At 42.1% G+C, this 19,915-nt stretch overlaps 1 protein-coding gene across 1 annotated transcript; it reads left to right on the plus strand.

The window, feature by feature from the left end:
* The first annotated feature begins 5,673 nt into the window (after positions 1-5,673).
* lhx5 (LIM homeobox 5) lies at positions 5,674-18,476 on the plus strand. Its single transcript, XM_020081596.2, has 5 exons — positions 5,674-6,375; positions 8,430-8,653; positions 9,443-9,720; positions 12,666-12,831; positions 17,819-18,476. Exons 1-5 carry the CDS (start codon positions 6,203-6,205, stop codon positions 18,166-18,168), a joined length of 1,191 nt encoding a protein of 396 aa, XP_019937155.1. The 5' UTR covers positions 5,674-6,202; the 3' UTR covers positions 18,169-18,476.
* Positions 18,477-19,915: the final 1,439 nt, after the last annotated feature.

The raw sequence follows: 19,915 nt of genomic DNA on the forward strand, positions 1-19,915 counted from the left end.
AATTCAGGGGAATAATCGAAACAAAATACTCTTCATGTGCACACACTGGGGAATATGCATTTTATACAACAAACTGTTCGTGCAAATTTTTCCTATTTTCTTCTTCTAACAGACACAGGTGGCAGAGTTTAATATTTTTTTTATCGATCACAAACCCCGTGAAAAGAAAAGCAAAACCAACAATGAAATGATCCAACCTTGTCTCCTAGAAATTACATTTCAATACAACTAAATTGCAACAGCAAATATGTTTTGTGGGAAACGTAATCGCTTGCTGGGGGCGACATATTTTTTGAATGAGTGAAGCGTTACATTCATTAACGACAGCAGAGCCACCAAGAGGCGGTTGGCAGGGATGGAGGGCGTACAGAGCACATGACGGTAGCACCACAGTACACGCCCAGAATCCCCTGCTGTTTACTAAATAAAAACAAACACACTATCTGAATTTATTTTTTCTCTTTTAAACCAGAACGTAGTCTTTTTCCAACTTTAACCAAGAACAGTCAGGGTCTAAACACAAAGTGTAATAAAGCTGCAATCACAATGTGGATATCGCACCACAAGATTGGATATTAAACAGATATGTTATCTGTGCACATTTTATAGATATGTTCAGTGTCAGCATGGTTGAAAAGCCATTACATCCCCTACAAAATGTATTTGCTTTTGCTGTTTAGTTGTATGGAAATATAATTTCTCTGAGCCAGGGCTGAATGATCTTACTGACACGTTCTGTGTTTGTATCCAATGCTTTTACATATCATACTTCTCTGTGCCAAAGAGCTCATGTGTTCTTCACACAGTGAACCACACTGTTGCACTAAATTTAAAATGTTCTCTTTCATCCTGATTGCAATGCATTTTTAATTAGTTTCACAGCGTCCCTGTTTTAAAGAACTCAGTTCACATATATTTAAAGATATATATGTAGTGTGAGGTTAACAGGCATGGGGATGAGTAGCTGTCTTTCCATATCATTGACAAGCAAACTTGTTAATGGTGGCACAAAAAAGAAAAGAAAATGTGAATTAGACGTGTTTCTTTCTAATAAGCTACGCTACATTTTGGCAATGGTGGCAGTACCTCACACATTCCTGTAAGAAACAGTAGAAGAAGTAACGGTTACATATCAGAAACAAACACAAGCTATATTCAACCACCAATAAACCGTGAAGAAGAAGAAACAAGCCAGTTGCTGTGGGAGAAAACATTGAGAGAGAGCTTCACTGTCATCTTCTTCTTTTGATATGTCGTATGAGTTCTTTTTTTTTTTTTTACGACAGAACAGAAAAGGTGTTTCCGTCACCCAGCCTGCATTTTACCACTTTTTGAATGAGGCACCTCATCGCATGAGTACGATAACGTTTTTTGAGCAGTTAAGGAAGCTTGGGACAGGGTTAAAAAGTTGGAAGGTGGAAGACAGTGTGAAGAGGTCGATATTCTTCAAAGTGACTGTCAGAGGATTGAGCGGCATCTGAAAAGTCTTCCTGCATCTTTCCAGTGTTGTTGAGGTGCTATGTCAGACACTTTTTCGTAACTAATCTCTCAAACAAGTTACACAGGAGTGTGGAGGTGCAGGATTTGAACATTTCTCAAGCTCTCTCTCTCTCTTGCACAGCCCCATGAGTGTCTCCCAGGACAGACTGAATGCATGAGTGTGACCATTCAGAAAAATGATGAATACCTGCGTGGAAGTGGTTGGATGACACAGTACTCAGCTCCCAGTGCATTGCTGCTTTTGGTCTTTCAATGGACTTCACTATCAATGAGAAAAAGCAGAGAATAACACCTGTGTTATCTTTTAAAGTGTGCCGTTGTCACCTTTACTGAACAGCCGCCTATGTGACATAATGGTGAATGTGATAGTGTTACACATGTAGAGAACTGATGTAATGTCATCACACTGACTCACTGCTGTATGTTAGGCTGCAGTTGGTGACGTCAGCCCTCATTGATCATTGGTCAAACTGGACATAGTAATACTGGAGCAGCCAATTCTCTGTGTGTTTTGTTGTTAATAAGAAGGAGTTTTACAGCTTATGAATTCAGGTTTTCCTTTCCTTATTTCAACTTCATATACTGTAATTGTATGTTTTCATTTATTTTAGCATCAGATTGTCTCAAATTACACGTGTTTGATATCTGTGCATGCCTGTGTGTCCCCGCTTGCATACGAGGGCATAGATGCATGAGGGTAACCGAGGCCTTGAATATTTATATATTTGTGAGCTAAGGCCTGGCTGCCTCCAGTAGGATAGAGGTGTTGGTGGTGCTCAGCAGGAGGAGACGGGAGCAGGGGGAAGATAGAGGGGAAAGAGAGAGTCCCTCAGGCGTGTCCGGGCTCTGATGGCTCCCCTGACAACCTCCTCTGTAATGGTCTCCCTCTCTCTCTGAGAGGCGCTCTACAGCTGAGGACTCAGAGGAGACAAACGGCCTTTTAATTCAGAGCGCAGAGAGGTGACGGAGAGGGAGGCCCTAAGGGAGGGCTACCAATCAGACATCCATCATACTAACCTCTCCCTTGGGACTGGCCCTGCCAAAGAGGGGCCCTGGAGGTGGTCTTGAGCATACATGTGTGCGAGCGCGTATGCGTGTGTGCGCGTCTTTGGGGCTGGGGTGACACCGCATGCATGGAATGGCAGCAGCAGGAGGAGGGAGGAGGAGAAGGGAGGAACCCTGGGCTGCTCAGGTGTCCAGGCTGTCATGGTGCAGAGTGGACCAGTGAGGATGAATTTGGTGTGTGGGGGTATATTCTCTTTTTCTCCCCTCATGTCATTTACATGCACCTTTTTTTTGTTTATATTTATATCCATCCCTTTATTTCCCATGTTGGCTTCCTTCTATCCCATAGTGGGATAGAAGCAATGGCAGCAAACACCAAGGTTAAAAAATATATATATTTTACAATTGATTATTCAAAAGTTAACCTTCCCTCAGCCTGTGCTTTTCTGTAGGAGCCTGGACTGAAGAGACACCAGTGTTAAAGGGTTTGTGGACATTTCTGACTGTGGTTAAATGATTCCTTGTACCAGTGCAATACAAACCAAAAAAAGAGAGGGACAGATGTGCGGCTGCAGTAATATTTCATGAAGGCCTCTCAGTAAAAGAAGAGGACTGATACTTAAACCACTCATAATGTTGATCCTTGAAAATATGTGTTGTGATGGTCTGTATGGTTGTGTAAACATGTTGTAGTGTCCAAACAAAGCTCTTATCCTCCAAAATAAATAGCTATATACTGCGTTAATTAATTTATAAAATGGTTGATTCAAATTGTTCCTAGTTGATTTACAAATCATCCATGAGTCCTCTTATGCAAATTCAAGTCAGCTCGAAGGCTTTCTGATCTTTATTCCTTGTGGTTAATGACAAACCAACCCACCATCCTGTGTAAAGGCTTCTCTAATTTGCCTTGGATTTCACCAATGAAAGGATCCAAACTTAAAATAAATCCCAGGGTAGATTTAACTGAGCTTTACTTTTGGATTGTAGACAATTCTAATTAAATTCTATTATTTTATTGGGACTTTTTATACGTGGGTTGGAAGGAATGACTTTTGTTATCCTTATGTGATACAGCAAAATAGACAAAGCAAACAATTGCATCATAAATGTGCTAAAACTGCTTTTTAAAAGTTTTCCTGTACATTCTTATTTAATTGTCTTATTATTATGTGGCATGACATAAAGCTACAAATAATATGAGGTGCAAAGTCCTCTGAGGTCAAGGACGAAGATGATTTGAAAATGTGAAAAAAATATTTTATATTTCTACAGGAGGGTTAGTGTTATTATTATCAATGTTTTTTGTATCCATTAACAGATTTCATTCACACACTGTCTACCGAACAGAGTATGAGCTGCATGTGGTGAAGCCTGTTGCTGTCCTTGGTGCTTCCTGTCTATGGTACCACGGACAGCTCCCTCATGTCTCTCTGCAGGTGAGTGTCTCGTTCTTGGGCTGGAGTACGGTGTGCACAGGAGAGCACAGCAAAGCAAAAGCAAACAGAGCCTTTTTATCCACATGGACAATGTGATGTGGCTACATTCAATCAAGAGGACTGGATGCATTTGCCTCACATGCTCTTTTTCCCACCGTGGGCTTTTTGTGTGCCCCTCCCCTCCTCTCTCGCTTTTTTTGTGTGAGGAGCTTGGATAATTGTGTGTGTGTGTGTGTGTGGGAGGGGGGGGGGGGTTCATTTGGCCTTGTCTCTACGAAGACCTGATCTACTCAGGTTAAACCATATTGCTACCTGGAGTGTAAATCCACATTTGTCGTCAGGGATGAAATTTTGATAAGAAAAACATAAATTACAGCTACAGTAGAGCCACAGCTGAGAAGTGTATGTGTGCATGTGTTTATGTGTGTGTGAAGGGAGGGGGGGGGGCTTCTTCAGATGGTTTGACACACCAACAGCAGTTTACTTTGTCAAAAACAGGATGCATTCTTGAAAACAAATATCCAGGGCTGGAAGAGTGCAAAGAAATATATGAATAAAGAAAGACACATTACTGTAAAACAGGGCATGTTGGTGGCAATTCTTCAGCATTATTTTCTGTCTTTGGTTCTTTTGGTATGATCAAGGAAATTGTTGTCAGTGTACAATATGTGTAAATCAAATTTTTAAAGACAATAAAAAAAAGTGTGATTGTATTCATAATTGTTGTTGCTTGTCAGAAACAAAAATGTAAAGATGTGTATTCTTATAATGTAACAATTGTATAGTGATAATAGTAATAATCATGGAATAATGTGTTAACTTGTGGGTGGAAAAAGACACGCAGAATTTAACCCACAGACTTTTAGTATACAGAAAGATGATAGATAGATAGATAGATAGATAGATAGATAGATAGATAGATAGATAGATAGATAGATAGATAGATAGATAGATAGATAGATAGAAGTTCATCTCTAAATGTTGTCTTATAAACGTGTAAAACGAGTCACAGCTCCAGCCACAGTCATTCAAATGAGTCTCCATTAAGGTGCAAAGAAAATGCTTAAACCAGTCTCGGCCGTCCACGAAGGTGAATTAGCGAGTTGCATGTTTGCTTAAGTGCAACTAACAAAACAAGGCTGTGGGTAAATACTGAGATTCCCTTCGATTGGTGGCCACTCTGTTAAAGCACCGGGTGACCATGGCTCTCCCTATTGATGAGCTGCAGCTAATCCATCGCATTTCCCTGTAAATGGCTTTCTGCATGAGAAAAGGCCCGCGGCCCCTCCTCGTCCCCCTGCACGGCCGCACTGTGTGTGATGCAGGAGCGTTTTGTCACAAGGCCATTATGAGGTGGTGTAGCTTTAGCCCTTGTTCGGCTACTCCCACTCCCATTGCAATGCAATCAGATTCATTTCACTGACATGCAAAGTCGCCCTCCCTTCCCCGCTGCCTCTTCCGCAGCCTTCACCGTCCCCTTGTTTTGGACTTTGCAGGTAAAAGTGCGCTCAGATGTTGCACAGAGGTTGTTGTGTTGCACCACCTCCCCTGCAGCTGACACATTTCCCCCGGTGATGTCTCCACGACCGTCTCCCTGAAACCTTCCACATGCACGCTGGCCTTTAGAAGCGCCACTCTGCTTCCACTGCCGTGGTATTCCTGCACGCCGTGAGATTCGGGTCCGCTTCGAGGCTACAGCTATGAACGTGTAACCATGACAACTGCGCTCTGATTGGCTCCGCTGCACGGGAATTAACAAGGGCGTCATCCAATCTGGGCGCGGGCTGCGCGCAGCGGCTGGTAGAACCTCGTGATAACCCAGGCACAGTGATGCGAAAGTGGCGACGTGAGGTGAGCCCGAAGGAAATGACTGGAGCCCAAACAAAGCACGAGCCCGGGATGTAGTATTACAAATAAACACGTTTTGATTAATGGTGTTTTAACTGTGTGTTCGTGAGAAAACATGCTCGCTCTGCCCATTACGCACTCCATCAGCTGGCGCGGCTGAAAGCTCCGCTCCTCTCTTCTGGATTGTGGATTGTGACAAGTGCCAGGACAGCAGCCCAACAGGACCAGGACTACAGCGACTCCAGGGACTGTCACTCCGCTGCTTTTTCAACGGGAGCTTCCTACAGTTTTCGCCTGACAGCGCACCTCCCGGAGCCAAGACGTTGTTCCGCGGTGACCCGGCTTGCCTCAGTCCGAGCAGCGCAGTCCGTGTGGGAAGGTCGGCACTCGGCGTCCTGCAGGCCGGAGACATGATGGTCCACTGTGCCGGCTGCGAACGGCCCATCCTGGACCGGTTCCTCCTCAACGTGTTGGACAGAGCCTGGCACGCCAAGTGCGTCCAGTGCTGCGACTGCAACTGCAACCTGACGGAGAAGTGCTTCTCCAGGGACGGGAAGCTCTATTGCAAAATGGACTTTTTCAGGTAACACGCAGGGTCTGGACACATGAGCTCCTCAGAATCAAGCTCTGACTCCAGTTTTCAAAACAATGCGCGCCTTATGTCCGAGGGATGGATGGAATATTGATTAATTAAATAGATGAAGAGTAGAAAATAACTTTCAAATGACAACAATAATAATAGTATGTCATCAAGATGAAAATTCTGTGAGCACAGGGGTCAAAAATATGAAGCCATGGGTTCAAACTGCTCAGGCCACTGTTATTAACTTCCATTAGGACAAAATTAAACAAGTTGCATGTTGAATTAATATATAACAATAATACATAAATCTAACTGAAACATTTATTTTAAAATCTGGGGTTTTAATTTATTTCTAGAATGAAATGTTGGTTTTATCATGGACCTTGTGGCCTTTTAATGGGGCCCTTTGCAATAATAAAAAATGACACCTAAAATTGAATTTCACTCCACATCCACGTGCACTCAGTGCTTATCATTTTTATCTATTTTCCAGCTCCATGACAACACTTTTTTTTCCCCAAACAACCATTAGGCTATTAACCGCTTCCACAGTCCCTCAAAAAGTGTTTCAGGTAATTGAGTGATAAGTGAAGCTCTTGTTTGTCCCGTCGCTCTCTCTTTGCATCATTTTCATTTGTGCACGCGTCACTTATTTTCTACCCAAATTGTCTAATGACATGTGAGACACGCGAGCCTTTGTCGGGACGGGCCCATTATTGGCCCCGCGCGGCCCCGGTCGTCATATTACCGCAGGTCCCATCAAGCGGCTGGATTTTTTTTTTTTTTTTAAATGGCCCGACCATTAGCCAGGCGAAACAGTAATCACCCTAATGTGTCCATTTGTTGTGTAAGTAGAGTTGAGGCCTTTCGCCGGGGGAGGCTCGGCCCTGCATGTGAAAGGGAGAGGTGTGTGTGGGGGGGGGGGGGGACGATACCATTGCAAATGGAGAGACAAGGCTACATTAGTGTTAAAACAAAAGGAGTGCTTGCTTTCACCCAAAGGCTTAAGCATCCCCACCAACTTCACCCCCCACCCACCCATATTTACACCGCCAGGAAACCTCAGGTACAGCAGGCCCAGTGTGTGAGCCTCAAAACTGCTAATATTGATAATGAAGCATCAGAGCAGGAGATAAATAACTGTAAACAGCCACCAATCTCTCTCTCTCTCTCTCTCTCACACTCACCCCCATTTATTTATTTATTTTTTGAGGGGGGGCTATTTGTGTATCGAATTGATGAGTCCTCCCACCCGGTATTTAAGCGGGTGAATATGGATTAAGAGAAGATTTCCACGCTAAAATGCTCCCACTCCCGCTTAATCCCATAATATATTCCTGTGCCACAATGTGTTGATTGTCACTAATACGTTTTTCGTGGGGTTATTGTCAGAGCACCTCCATCAGAATTATGAGTCTCTATTTCTTATAAAGGAAAATCTGACGTGTACTTTGAAATGATCCAGCAGCCACTATTTATACTGTCAGTCAGTTATATAGAAATGATATAGGAGACATGCTTCTGTTTGCTGGTGTGTTTATTGTAAATAATAGTTTACTAATTACCTACTAAATACATTTTAAACATAATCATGTTACATTATTGTTATTATAATTATTAATATGAGTGTTAATATTATTATTATTGTTATTATTATTATTATATATTATTACAGTTAATATTATTATTATTGTTGTTTAAATAGGAATTCTAACATTGTACAATTTGATATTGGCCCGATTTCAGGCATTTCTTAGTTACAGTATATTCCCACCAAACAATGATGCTGTTAATAATGCCTTACATCAGTCGAGCACTGATTTGCACATAAGTTATATATATATATATATGTGGACATCAAATTGTATTTTTGTAGAATCTGGATATTAACTATAACACGATGTTGAGTTAAAATACGAGCATGAGTATTCTCTAAAATGTCCTTTGTGCGCTTCTGTTATGTGTGTGTGCCTTAACAAAATCATGCAATTATATTTAAAGAATATATACATACATATATATATTTAACATTATTTTCTATCCTTTTTATCCAGGCGGTTTGGCACAAAGTGCGCGGGCTGTCTGCAGGGAATCTCGCCAAACGACTTGGTGCGTAAAGCGCGCAGCAAGGTGTTTCACCTGAACTGCTTTACCTGCATGGTGTGTAACAAGCAGCTGTCCACGGGGGAGGAACTCTACGTGATAGACGAAAACAAGTTCGTGTGCAAAGAAGATTATTTGAGCTCCGGTGCCATCAAGGAAGTCAACCTGAACTCAGGTAATCAACGCGATAAGAGGCCACGGGATGTGTGTGTTTGTTCATATATCTCCTCAAAACAATCCCCATTGTGTCCACGCTGTGTGTTTAACATAAGCGCACCGAGTGGATGAATATGACGCACACCTGACATATAAAATGGCAAGCGGCCTTGCAGGGAACAAAAGGCGAGGCAAGTGTGGAGGCTCCAAACGCACTGTAAAGATTTTGTTTTTGTGGAGCGTTTTCAGTGGGCCCGTGGAGACCATGTCACAACAACCTTGTCAGATGAATGGCCTCAATATTTACCTCCACAGGACAATGGCTCTCTGTTATTGTACGTCAGGGTCCGCTGGGGACGAGCATGCCGCTGTGGCCGTGTGTGTGTGTGTGTGTGTGTGTGTGTGTGTGTGTGTGTGTGCGTGTGTGCGTGTGCAGCCCCTTCAGTTTTCTGTCTTTTATTCAGAGAGCTCATGAGGACATCAGCCTCACTCCACACCCTGCGCTCTCCCGGTGTCACGCAGGCCACGTCTCGCTCACGTCTTGTGCGCACATGTGAATTTATTTGCATTTAGTGAGAAACAAAAAAAAATCATGTTCGGTTTAATATATAAAGTAAAATATAAGAAAATATTTGCATGGAGAAAAATGCAAATATACAATTGAAGTGCCCTTAATTGACAGATATTATGGATGCATATTTTCAGTATAGCATGCGTGCATGTGCAGGCCTGATAAAAGCGGAACCCCTCCCTCACAGTTACGGATCGTAACCTTCCTCTTGTTTGCCCCCCCCCCCCCTTCCTCCAGTGTCGTCGTGCACAGACAGGAGTTTATCGCCGGATCTGCAGGACCCAACTCAGGACGACATAAAAGAGACGGACAATTCAACGTCCTCAGATAAGGAAACGAACAATATTGAGAACGAGGAGCAGAACTCGGGGACCAAGAGGCGGGGGCCCCGGACCACCATCAAGGCCAAACAGCTGGAAACGTTAAAGGCCGCGTTCGTCGCCACGCCGAAGCCGACCCGACACATCCGGGAGCAGCTGGCCCAGGAGACGGGACTGAACATGCGGGTGATCCAGGTAAGACACACCGCCGTGCGTTTGTGTCTCCGTGCGTGTCTGGCAGTGAGGGAGGACAAAGACAAATTAGAGAGAATTGACGGATTATAAATCAGTGGAATTACTCATTAATTCTACTCCAACGTTTAATTGAAGGCCCCATTATCTGCTGGAGAAACGTCAAAACACGATGTTGTCTGTGAGAAAGGATATAGATCCACGTTCAAGCTGCTGTGTGTGAGCTGCTGTTTGTTCCATTTGCTGGAATGAGCTCATATAAGAAACACATTACAATACACATTTACACGGATGACAATACATTTGACCTTTTTCCATTTGAATATGTTTTGTCATTTCACTATAGCAAAATGCACAATAGCAAACTCAATCTTATATTTTCCTATCTCCATATAACAAACCCATGCTTGTTATCACAGAAATGCAGGTTGTGATATTTATTTTTTAATAAAATACACCGATGTGTTTTTATAACTTTAATAGTAATTCTTACAGAGCTGCGCATTTTAATTTAATGTAGAGCTTTAAAAAAATTAATTGCTCACACTCTGTTATTTCCATATTCCTAAAATTAAAACTCCAATTTGCCTCCAATTTCCACGTTACTGTTTCCATACCTGCAGGCATCAATTTATTCCCTGAAATTAAGATGCAGTAATCCAATTTACTGATGCATGGATATAATAAATACCATGTTTTTTAAGGACTGTCATTTATTTTGTGCAGACAGCAGTTTATTTCAGCGATCATTCGTGTTCCACAGCCATGAAATTAATGAAAGGTTAGTTTTGTTTTTGCCAAAGGCAACTGGAAGCCCCACCACCCCAACAAACAAACCTGCTTTGGAGTATAACACAATCGCACACTGTTTTGGACCTATCTCTGTCTGTCTGTCTTTTCATTCTGACACACACACACTTACACACACACACTTGGTGTCTGGGTGCAGACTGTGTCAGGATGATTAGCACCATCTCTGCCAACTGTGATGTGGCTTTTTGTGCACTCACTGTAATTATCGCTGATTTCACAGATTTACATACCACCCTCCCCTTTCCCACCTCTCTGCTCTTACTCACTTACAGCCTGCTCCCACTGCTTATTAGAGCAGACCGGGGCCTCTCCACCGCCTCATCTGTATCATCACACTGCAGGTTGTTGTGTGTCTCTGTTTGCGTGTGTGCATCAACAGAGCCGAGCCAATCAATCAAGCAATTAATCAATCAATCAATAAATCAGTCAGTCAGTCAATCAATCAATCAGGCAGTCAGTAGTCAGTCAGTCAGTCAGTCAGTCAGTCAGGCAGGCCATCCCTCTGTCCATGGTCTCCACCCCTGACTGTTGCTGTGTTGCTTGGAGCCAAAATGGAGGCTGTGTTTCGTCATCCTCCTCCTCGTTCACTGTGTGTTAAATACCATTGCTCTCAACGCGGGGAGCCCTGTGAGCCACGCTGCTTCTCCAGCATGTGGATGTAATCCCTAAGCAACGCTCTCTCGAGGGGAGCGAGAGCATTTCCATAAAAATGTACCCTACAGTTAGACGATTGTTCTCAATAAGCAGGTGTCGCCTTTGCCGCTGGAGCACATAGAGCATAGCCTAAGTGGTTTTAGGTGTTTTTTTTGTGTGTGAGTGTGTTTTTGTTAATCTGTAGCACAGTGGGATTCTGCCTCTGGTGTAGCCTCGCTGGTGTGAACATACATCATTATGCAGCAGTGATGCAAAAGGCGAAACAAGATGTGTTATGTGCTTATAATGCAGACATTCTTCCATATGGCGTGTAGTTTTGCACTTTTGAAATCCCCCTTTGTTCCTCTTCAAAGACAGCTTATTTAACGTTGGTGATAAGCTTTTTAGACTCTGATTTATGGCTTTGACTGTTTATTTTAACTTGTGCTGAGTTGCATTGGGTTGTCTGTTGGGGTGCATTTGTAGTATTTTGCTATTCAGCTTATTTTTGCAGGACGAAAACACTTTCATGACCGAGACAGTGTAGCACAAAGTGGGTTTTTTATCTTACAAGTGTCATGTTATATTGTATCTTAGGTGCAAAGTTAAACTCAAAATAGTGTTTTTTTTAATGCTTTCACTCATTTCTGACTTCGTCTTTGTTAATTTGTAATATTGTGTAAATATTTTCCATTTTAATACACAAAAAGCTCCTTCCAACTAAGTGAATTAGAGGCAAATAAAGCCTCTGGTGTTTCCATTCATTGTGTGCCAATACTGAACTGATCTTATCTGTGTGATTCTGACCTGGCATTGAAAACATTTTCATTTTACATTTGGTTTGGATGGATTTTTATCCAAGAATTTTCAGCTCTTAAGAGTCAGTTGTTTTTTTTTAAAGCCATTTTAACATTGATGTCTAGGAAATAACACCAAATACCAAACAAAGACAGAGGCTGTACTGGCTATCATACAGGAAATGCAGCCATGTCAGAGAATGCGGATCATGTTTGGTAAGAAGCAGAAACATTGTCTTAGTAGAAACGTTTGCTGGTTTTTTAATTAGGGCCCTTTTGAAGAACTTTCCAGGCTTGAACCTATCGACAAAAGAAAAGAAAACTTGACTTCATAAACAACGTTTCACGTCTGATTTGAATTCTAAACAAACTCTGTAACTGTGAGCATGAAATTAAATATCAGTGAAATTACATAAAAATGATCAGGATTCAAATTAAGTTTTGTCAGTCGTGCCTCTGGCATTTTTTCTTGTTACACGATGCAACAGAGTGCATCTTGTAGCGATTGTGTCAAAGCCTGACTCTCACAGACGATGTGATTTTCACAGTTGGCATGACGTAGGAGAAGGTTTGACTGATTGCTGGAGCACTGAGGAACAGAGCAGAGAAAAAAGATAAACTGATCTGTGAAGGCTGCAGTTCAACCTCAAACCCTTTTTGAAAATGATGAGATCAGCTGATTAACTGTGTGTGTGTGTGGTGCAGGTTTGGTTCCAGAACAGAAGATCCAAAGAGCGACGAATGAAGCAGCTGAGTGCTCTGGGCGCACGGCGGCATGCCTTTTTTAGGGGCCCGAGGAGGATGAGGCCCTTGGGAGGCAGGCTGGAGGATGCAGACATTTTGGGACCTGGGGCCTATGGTTACTATGGAGGTAAGAAATGAAGCTTGTGATAACACACACAGTGACAGTTTAATGCACATTTCCTATAGGCCTGTATGTCTTATATCTTTCAGTACACCATAACACCATGTCTTTAGATTATTACAATATTCATGTGCCGTATAGGAACATTATTTTATTCAGCAAATAAAAAATACAATCCATATCCTGGTTTTACTCCCTCTCTGAATACAGTATATGCTACTGCAGGTGAATAGCAATAGCATAGTATGTTATCAGGGTGCAAGGAGATTGCATAAAGGTTGTTTTCTACTGTGTTTGCTCTGCACTACACATTATTTTCTGTAATCTTTCCATTTACTCAATCATATGATCAGACCTTAATGTGACTCGAACCCTGGGCACTATTCAATATGTTTCTACAGACCTTATCTTCAAAATAATAGTAACCATAAAACCTGCTTAACTGTCACACACTGGTTATACAGCTCACAGTCAACGTGCTGCAGTATGGGTCGCATTTACTTCAGTGTTGTATAATATACATTCATCAACACAGAATGAAAAACAGCAAATATAAAACTCTGGAGATCAAAAAGACGACTCAGTTTTTGTGGGATTTGATTCCCGGGCTGTTCGGTACGGCCCTCTAAGTTTTGATCAAGATGAAGCCTGCGTCTTCTAACCCTTTACCTTTTACACCGTTTAAATATAACTCGGTGCTTGAAAAAAATGAATAACTTCATGAAAATAAAGCCGCCATGCCCTCAACAAGTCATTCAGGTAGAAAAGAAGATATCTTTCAAGGAAAGTAACACATTAGAGTCGATTCAGCAGAAGTTTAATTTCTTAATGTTTTAAAGAAAAGAGTCTGTGCAATAATGGAGGGTTAACAGACACGTATTCTTTAGGATTCTTGTCAAAATATGCTTTTTATTCTACAGAAAAACCTCAACGCTTTTTAAAACAATGTGTGAACTATAAATAGCTGTATCCGCTTTAGCAATAAAGCTAGTAATGGAATTGCATTCACTCTTGTCAGGCTCAGGTCTGATGAAAACACATGGAGGTGTCTGTGGAGTTCACTGTCATTCACTGACTGGATTATTACAAATTAAGGACAATGTGCAGCCTTGACCTGACACACAGAGCAGCTCGCCTTTAAAAACGGATGAAATGTTACTTCCACAGAAAAGTTTCACATTGGATTTTTGGCAAATATTTGTGGTTGTTAAATAGTAAAAGGGTCTCTACTCTCAATTCTGTTTTCCACATGTGAAAACATTTTTTTTTTACTCTCTAGTTCTTTTCTAACATGTGTAACATGCCAGAATACAGTTTGATCTCTAGTGGGTGGAATGACACCTTCAAATAAATCATCATTCTTTACAAGAAACGCTTGTAAAAAACATTTTAAAAAAAAGGCATTTAAGCATCTGTTGGTCTTCTGGATAAAAAAAAGAAGTAAACACAGCAGCAGCACCACGTTGAACTGGTAGAAATGTATGTCAGCTTGTTTCTGACGGACGGTGTTAGGAGCCGGTGGTTGTTATGCAGCTCCTGCACATCTACCTGAAGGGCCCCTGCATCGAGGATACAATAAACTGGAGCCGTCAAGGCTTCAATGCGGGGAGTGGGAGGGGAAAACGGAGGACAAAACCTTCATCCCCCATTCTCATCTATCTTGCTTTCTTCGCACGTTGCTTTTCACACCCTTTTGTGCCGCAGCAGCACAGGCCAGTCTGCGCCTTTATCTGAGCTCGCTGCTTCCTTATGTTCCTCTGCCGCTGCTGAGAGGGAGGGATGCCTCTGTGTGGTGTGGTGCATCTGCATGTGTGAGTGTAATTATAGTTTGCAGAGCCACACACACACACACATACACACACACCACGCAGTCCACAACACAGGCTTGTTGTGTATTCTCAAGGTCAGCAAAAACCAACAGGGGCCTGTTGGTGAGATCAAATAATTAGCTCGTTTGTGAAAGTCATGTCACCTCTTATTGTTTCTCTTGATAATCACCAAAAGCAAATAAATGCACATGCTGTAATTGGGCAATATATACTATTTCTTGATTTGTAACCTGTTAGTTCCCCATTTTGCCTGTTAAGACTGAAATAGGAGTGAGAAGAGCATATGGCGGGGGTGGAGAAATGCTAGTGCAACATCTGGGCCACAGGGAAAAAGTCTGCCATCGATCTCAGTTCAACTGGAGTTTGAACGCAGTAAGTGAGGGAATTTGGAGCAGAGTGCGATGTAAATTTGGAGAATATGGAAGTGGTTGGCCGCAGGAGGCAGGTGGAGGTTTGTTATGGTTAAGGGATGTGACAGCGTGGAGTTGATGAATCCTGTATAAAGGGTTTTGGCTGTATGTTTTCTGATCAACAACTCAGGAAAGCTTCATGGTACGTCACAAGACTGTTGAGTATTTGGTTGCTGTGAGACTCTGGCTGCGTTGTCAGGATGACTGTGGTCGCCAGATTTCACGACAATGTAAATATCAGTCCCTGGTGTAGGATTAAAGGAAATATTCAAGGGAACACACTTATTCACTTTCTTGCCAAGAATTAGACAGGATCGATACCACACCCGTAATTGTGCCATATATATATATAAGACTATTGCCAAGAATCTAATGGTAAGGAAAGACGACAGCTTATTTAAAGTCTACAGATAAACATGTTATATCTTGTTTGCTAAATCCGTGCAGAAACGTAAGTGTGCAACAATTCGTAGTTTTCACTTGAATTAAGCGCTGGACTATTTCTTGGCCGGGCGCAGCAACTCTCTGGAGCCTCCACTGGTTGCCTGGCAACCTCACGGCGATGGCAGGAGTTCGTACGGATTAAACAAATGAGATATAACATGTTAATTAATGAGCTTTAATGAGCTTTAGATGTGCTGGTAGGCATATTTTGCTATACCCTTGGTTAGAGACTTGCTAGCTGTGTCCCTGTGTTTCTGGTCTTTATGTTAAACAAAGCAAAGCAGCTACTGGTTGTAGAGTTTATATTCAACAGGCAGATGTGAGAGTGGAATAAATCTTCTCATGTAAATGTTTTAGCAGAAAAGCAAATAAATCTATTTCACAAAATGTTAAATAATAACAAGCAGTGATGGTTGGTTATGGTAAAATGTAGTCTGGATGCATTGATCTCAAAGACAATCGGATTGGATTCATTTGTGCACTGCTGGGAAACAAAAACAAAGTCAGTTCACCCAGTTTCACACCTAGAAATGGTCAAAGATAGTCCTGTAATAAAATCTACAGCTTTTGGATTTATTGTCCAAGTGTGAGATTCTGTCTCTGAGATGTATAATAGACTGGAATGGAATCTCACTTTGAAGACTCACCATTCTGGAAACATTTAATTTTGAGAAACACCTTCCTTGTTGCTGAGGGTTCTGCAGATCATCAAGTTTTCATCCAAACGGCCGATAAAATAGTCATTTAATCAGACAACAGGGACGTTGTTTGTGGAAATGAAGTACACAAAAATACATAACTATCTGCATATGTATTTGGGTGAACTGACCCTTTAACCTTGTCCATATCTTGGCTCCTGGATGTATTGTGTCTCTCCGTTCATAAATAATGTATGAGAATGTCACCCTGGTAGAATGAACGTGAAGATTCCTGTTGAGGTACCAAACATGTGCAGACGTCTCTCAGATGCATAAACATGTCTGTCAGTGTCACAGGTTTGCCAGGAAACGTGTGTAAATCCAAGTGTGTGCTGGAGATTTTCTGCGAATGTATTCAGTCATCATTGTGTCTTGTATCAAAGGTGTTTTTTTGTGCTGCGGGCTCTTTGAAGTGAATGCCTATGACTTTGGAGGTCCTCTGACTTTCCCTGTATTTGTGCTCTTGAATGAATTCACAAAGTGTCACATAGGTTTGCAATCATTTACAGAAGACATATTGCTTTGTGCTTTGTGTCTGTGTATTTGTGGGCATTAATGAATTATCTTACCGTCTAAGGGATTTGCTGATTTCGCCTCGCGATGCAGCGCAACTGACATCCAAATAAAAAAATAGAATGGGGCGAGTCTGTCACGATGATGATTGATTGAACTCGTGTGGAAAGCTATCGATAATCCAACCGTGTGAATAAAACACAGCAGTGGCACAATCTCAAGCTGAGAGCACGAACTAAAGAGGTACCTGCGATGCTGGAGGCGGCGGGAGCTAGTTAAAACTGTGGAGCGAGGTGTAATTAAAAGGGAGAAAATTATTGGATGGAAAAGTCCAAACAGTTAATTTATTAGAGAGACTGACAGAAAACAAATGTATCAACTATTTTTCAAGCGAGAATACTAAATAATCTCTGGTTGCAGCTTTTCAAGTGAGAGTATTTGCTGGTTTTCTTTATTTTGTTTTGACGGTAAATTGATTATCTGGGAAAAATGACATGCTATATATATAAATAAACTTTAGATGGAATCATTACACTTGGGAACTTTATTGAACAATCAGGAAAATAAGCCTCACAATAATCAATGATATTAGTTGCAGCCATAGATGGATTGCATGCATGTAATAATGGGGAGCAATCTTTGCCGCTCAGGAAATAGCCAAAGCCCAGCGAGATAGAGGAAAGGGATGATGCTGAAAGCTGCATCAGACATGACAAAGAGATGTACCTGACAAGACCTGGCAGGGCTGCAGGGAGGCTGGAATCTCATTTTGGAGTTCCTCATCCACATCCAGAAGTTTCAGCCGGGGAATCTATCGAGGTGCACGCATGGCTGCGAGCTGAATGAGTGAGAGAGATGAATGCAGTGTGCAAAAGGCGAGAGAACTGAGGTGGAGAGGTGTGGAGTTGTTTATACACTCAAATGAGGCTGTTGGAGACCGGTTGGTTGGAAATTGGACATGATCAATTTCACCACTTAGGTAGGTGTGGAGCTGTGTGTAAAACTAAACACTGCTCTGGGGAACTGTGAATGTTGTCTATGTACAGTATATTTCAAATCTTGGATGGAAAGTCTAATTCTGGGTATTCTTCCTCCGCAGAATATCAAGGTGACTATTACGGACCAGGGAGTAATTACGACTTCTTCCCCCACGGTCCTCCGTCTTCACAAGCTCAGTCACCAGCCGAGTCCCCCTACATCCTGGGCTCTGGGCCCGGGGCCATGGAGGGATCAGGCCACCACCCTTCAGATGACCAAAGGTTCACGGACATGATCTCCCATGCGGAAACCCCTAGTCCGGAGCCGGGTTTACCGAGCTCCATGCAGCCTGTCCCCGGGGAAGCATATGGTGGCGGTCCCAGTCCCCCTTTCTCATTGGCCAGTAACTCCAGCTACAGCGCCCCTATGTCCCACCAAGGCCAGGAGATGGGAGAAACCACAGCTTGGTAGAGGACGAACCACAGGGACTATTCCTGGGCTGAATGTCAGCCTTGTTAATTCAGGAGATGAACGATGTGGGGGAAAAAAACCCACATTGCGGACTGAAAAGTACAACTGAAATTTCTATGGACTTGTTAAAATCACGGACTGATTTTGACAGCTGACGAAGTGATGGACATGGAAAAGGAATCGAGAATGGGATAGCTTAACGGAAAAAAAATAATATTTGCTGCCCAGTAGACACTCCAAAGCATATCCCTTCCTGGATTACTGGACTTGAGCTATTAAAATAAAAGTTGTGATTCTACCCAGCAAAATGCTTCTCGCCTTCCCCTTAATGTTAACGAAGGTATCTTCTAATGCTCTAGGAACACATTAGAGAGAAATACCAAAGGGGACATCTTTAGTTGTCTTTATTTCTCACCACATTTTTAAACAACCTTGCAGTGTAGGTGTTTCCATTCTGTTGCTCTACACCTGTCTTTATTTCTAAACTGCCGCTCTACCTTCAAAAAGACAAAGAACCAGGTTCAATACATGCTTTAATCCTCATATACAAATACATATGTGGCAATCAAGACAGGATATGTTTACTCAAAAACGTTGCTCATTTAAAATTTATTTTTCTGTAAGACAATATGTCTGATCAAAAGCTGCTGCTTGAGAGAAATTGTACACACACACACACACACACTGCACTGGCATTGGCATTCTCCACACAACTAAGCCAAATGTCTTTTAATGCACAAAAAGTGTTCTTGATCATAGCTTAAAAGAAGGATGTCTTTAACATTATTCAAAACACGGACACAATTATACAGACACACACACGCAGACACACAAATCTCACACCCATCCAGGCGGCCCTGATAGTTCTGCTCCGCGCACTGCTTCACCTGACCTTCCCTTTGTTACTCTCCCTTTTAAAAAACATGTTTTAATGGAAATGATTTTCAAAAGAACATTGAACCCATAATGGAGAATCTCCTTCAACAGCTGAGGTCTCCTTCCTCTAAAGGGAGAAAACAAAAGAGGGGGCAGACTACATCTGTGACATTACCAGTCTGCTCCGAGGCTCTCGTTGCCATCTAGTGGCCACGTTTGTTAGACACACAAAATCAAACATCCTCTTCGAAACAGCAGAGTCTGGGTGTGTGCATATTGTACTGCAAGTTCTCTCTATCGCTCTCTCTCCTTTGAAAGTAATGCCAGAAGATAATTCTGTACTTTCAGGGTGTCATTAGGGCTCCAATTTGAAAATCCAATCCAAAATGTCATGTTCCCTTTTAATACTGCTATTGAAAGATGGCACCCTGCCCAAGATAGCTGATATTACTCATTACGAAACATCCCATAAACACTTGTAATGCTGTATGTCCACATTGAGTTAGCGCTACTTGAATATTGTTTTGATTTGATTTCCTTTGGACATTGTATAAGATCTAGAAAGAATGTGTCTTATTTCTGGTGTTCTGAGACATCCTTGAATACAAGAGGTGTGTGGCTGTGTGTGCATGTGTGTGTGTGTGCCTGAACACTTGAGGATGTGTGTTTGCTTGCGCATGTGTGAGTGTGTGAGTGTGTGTGTGTGTGTGTGTGCGCATTTGTGCACATTTAAGGGGTGGGGGGGGGTGGGGACAAGGCTGTATTATTTCTATGTAAATAGCACTGGTAATAAAACCTTCTCTTACAACTCGAAGAACTGGCTTTCTTCTTACATATAATCTCTCAGTGTATTGTCTGTCTACTTCAGTTT

This window comes from Paralichthys olivaceus, chromosome 18 (assembly GCF_024713975.1).
Source record: "Paralichthys olivaceus isolate ysfri-2021 chromosome 18, ASM2471397v2, whole genome shotgun sequence".
Classification (NCBI taxonomy): Eukaryota; Metazoa; Chordata; class Actinopteri; order Pleuronectiformes; family Paralichthyidae; genus Paralichthys; species Paralichthys olivaceus.

Coding starts and splice junctions, on each gene's coding strand:
- lhx5 (XM_020081596.2), top strand. CDS start 6,203: ATGATGGTCCACTGTGCCGGCTGCGAACGGCCCATCCTGGACCGGTTC. Junction 6,376..8,429: donor TGCAAAATGGACTTTTTCAG/GTAACACGCAGG, acceptor CTTTTTATCCAG/GCGGTTTGGCACAAAGTGCG. Junction 12,832..17,818: donor GGCCTATGGTTACTATGGAG/GTAAGAAATGAA, acceptor CTTCCTCCGCAG/AATATCAAGGTGACTATTAC.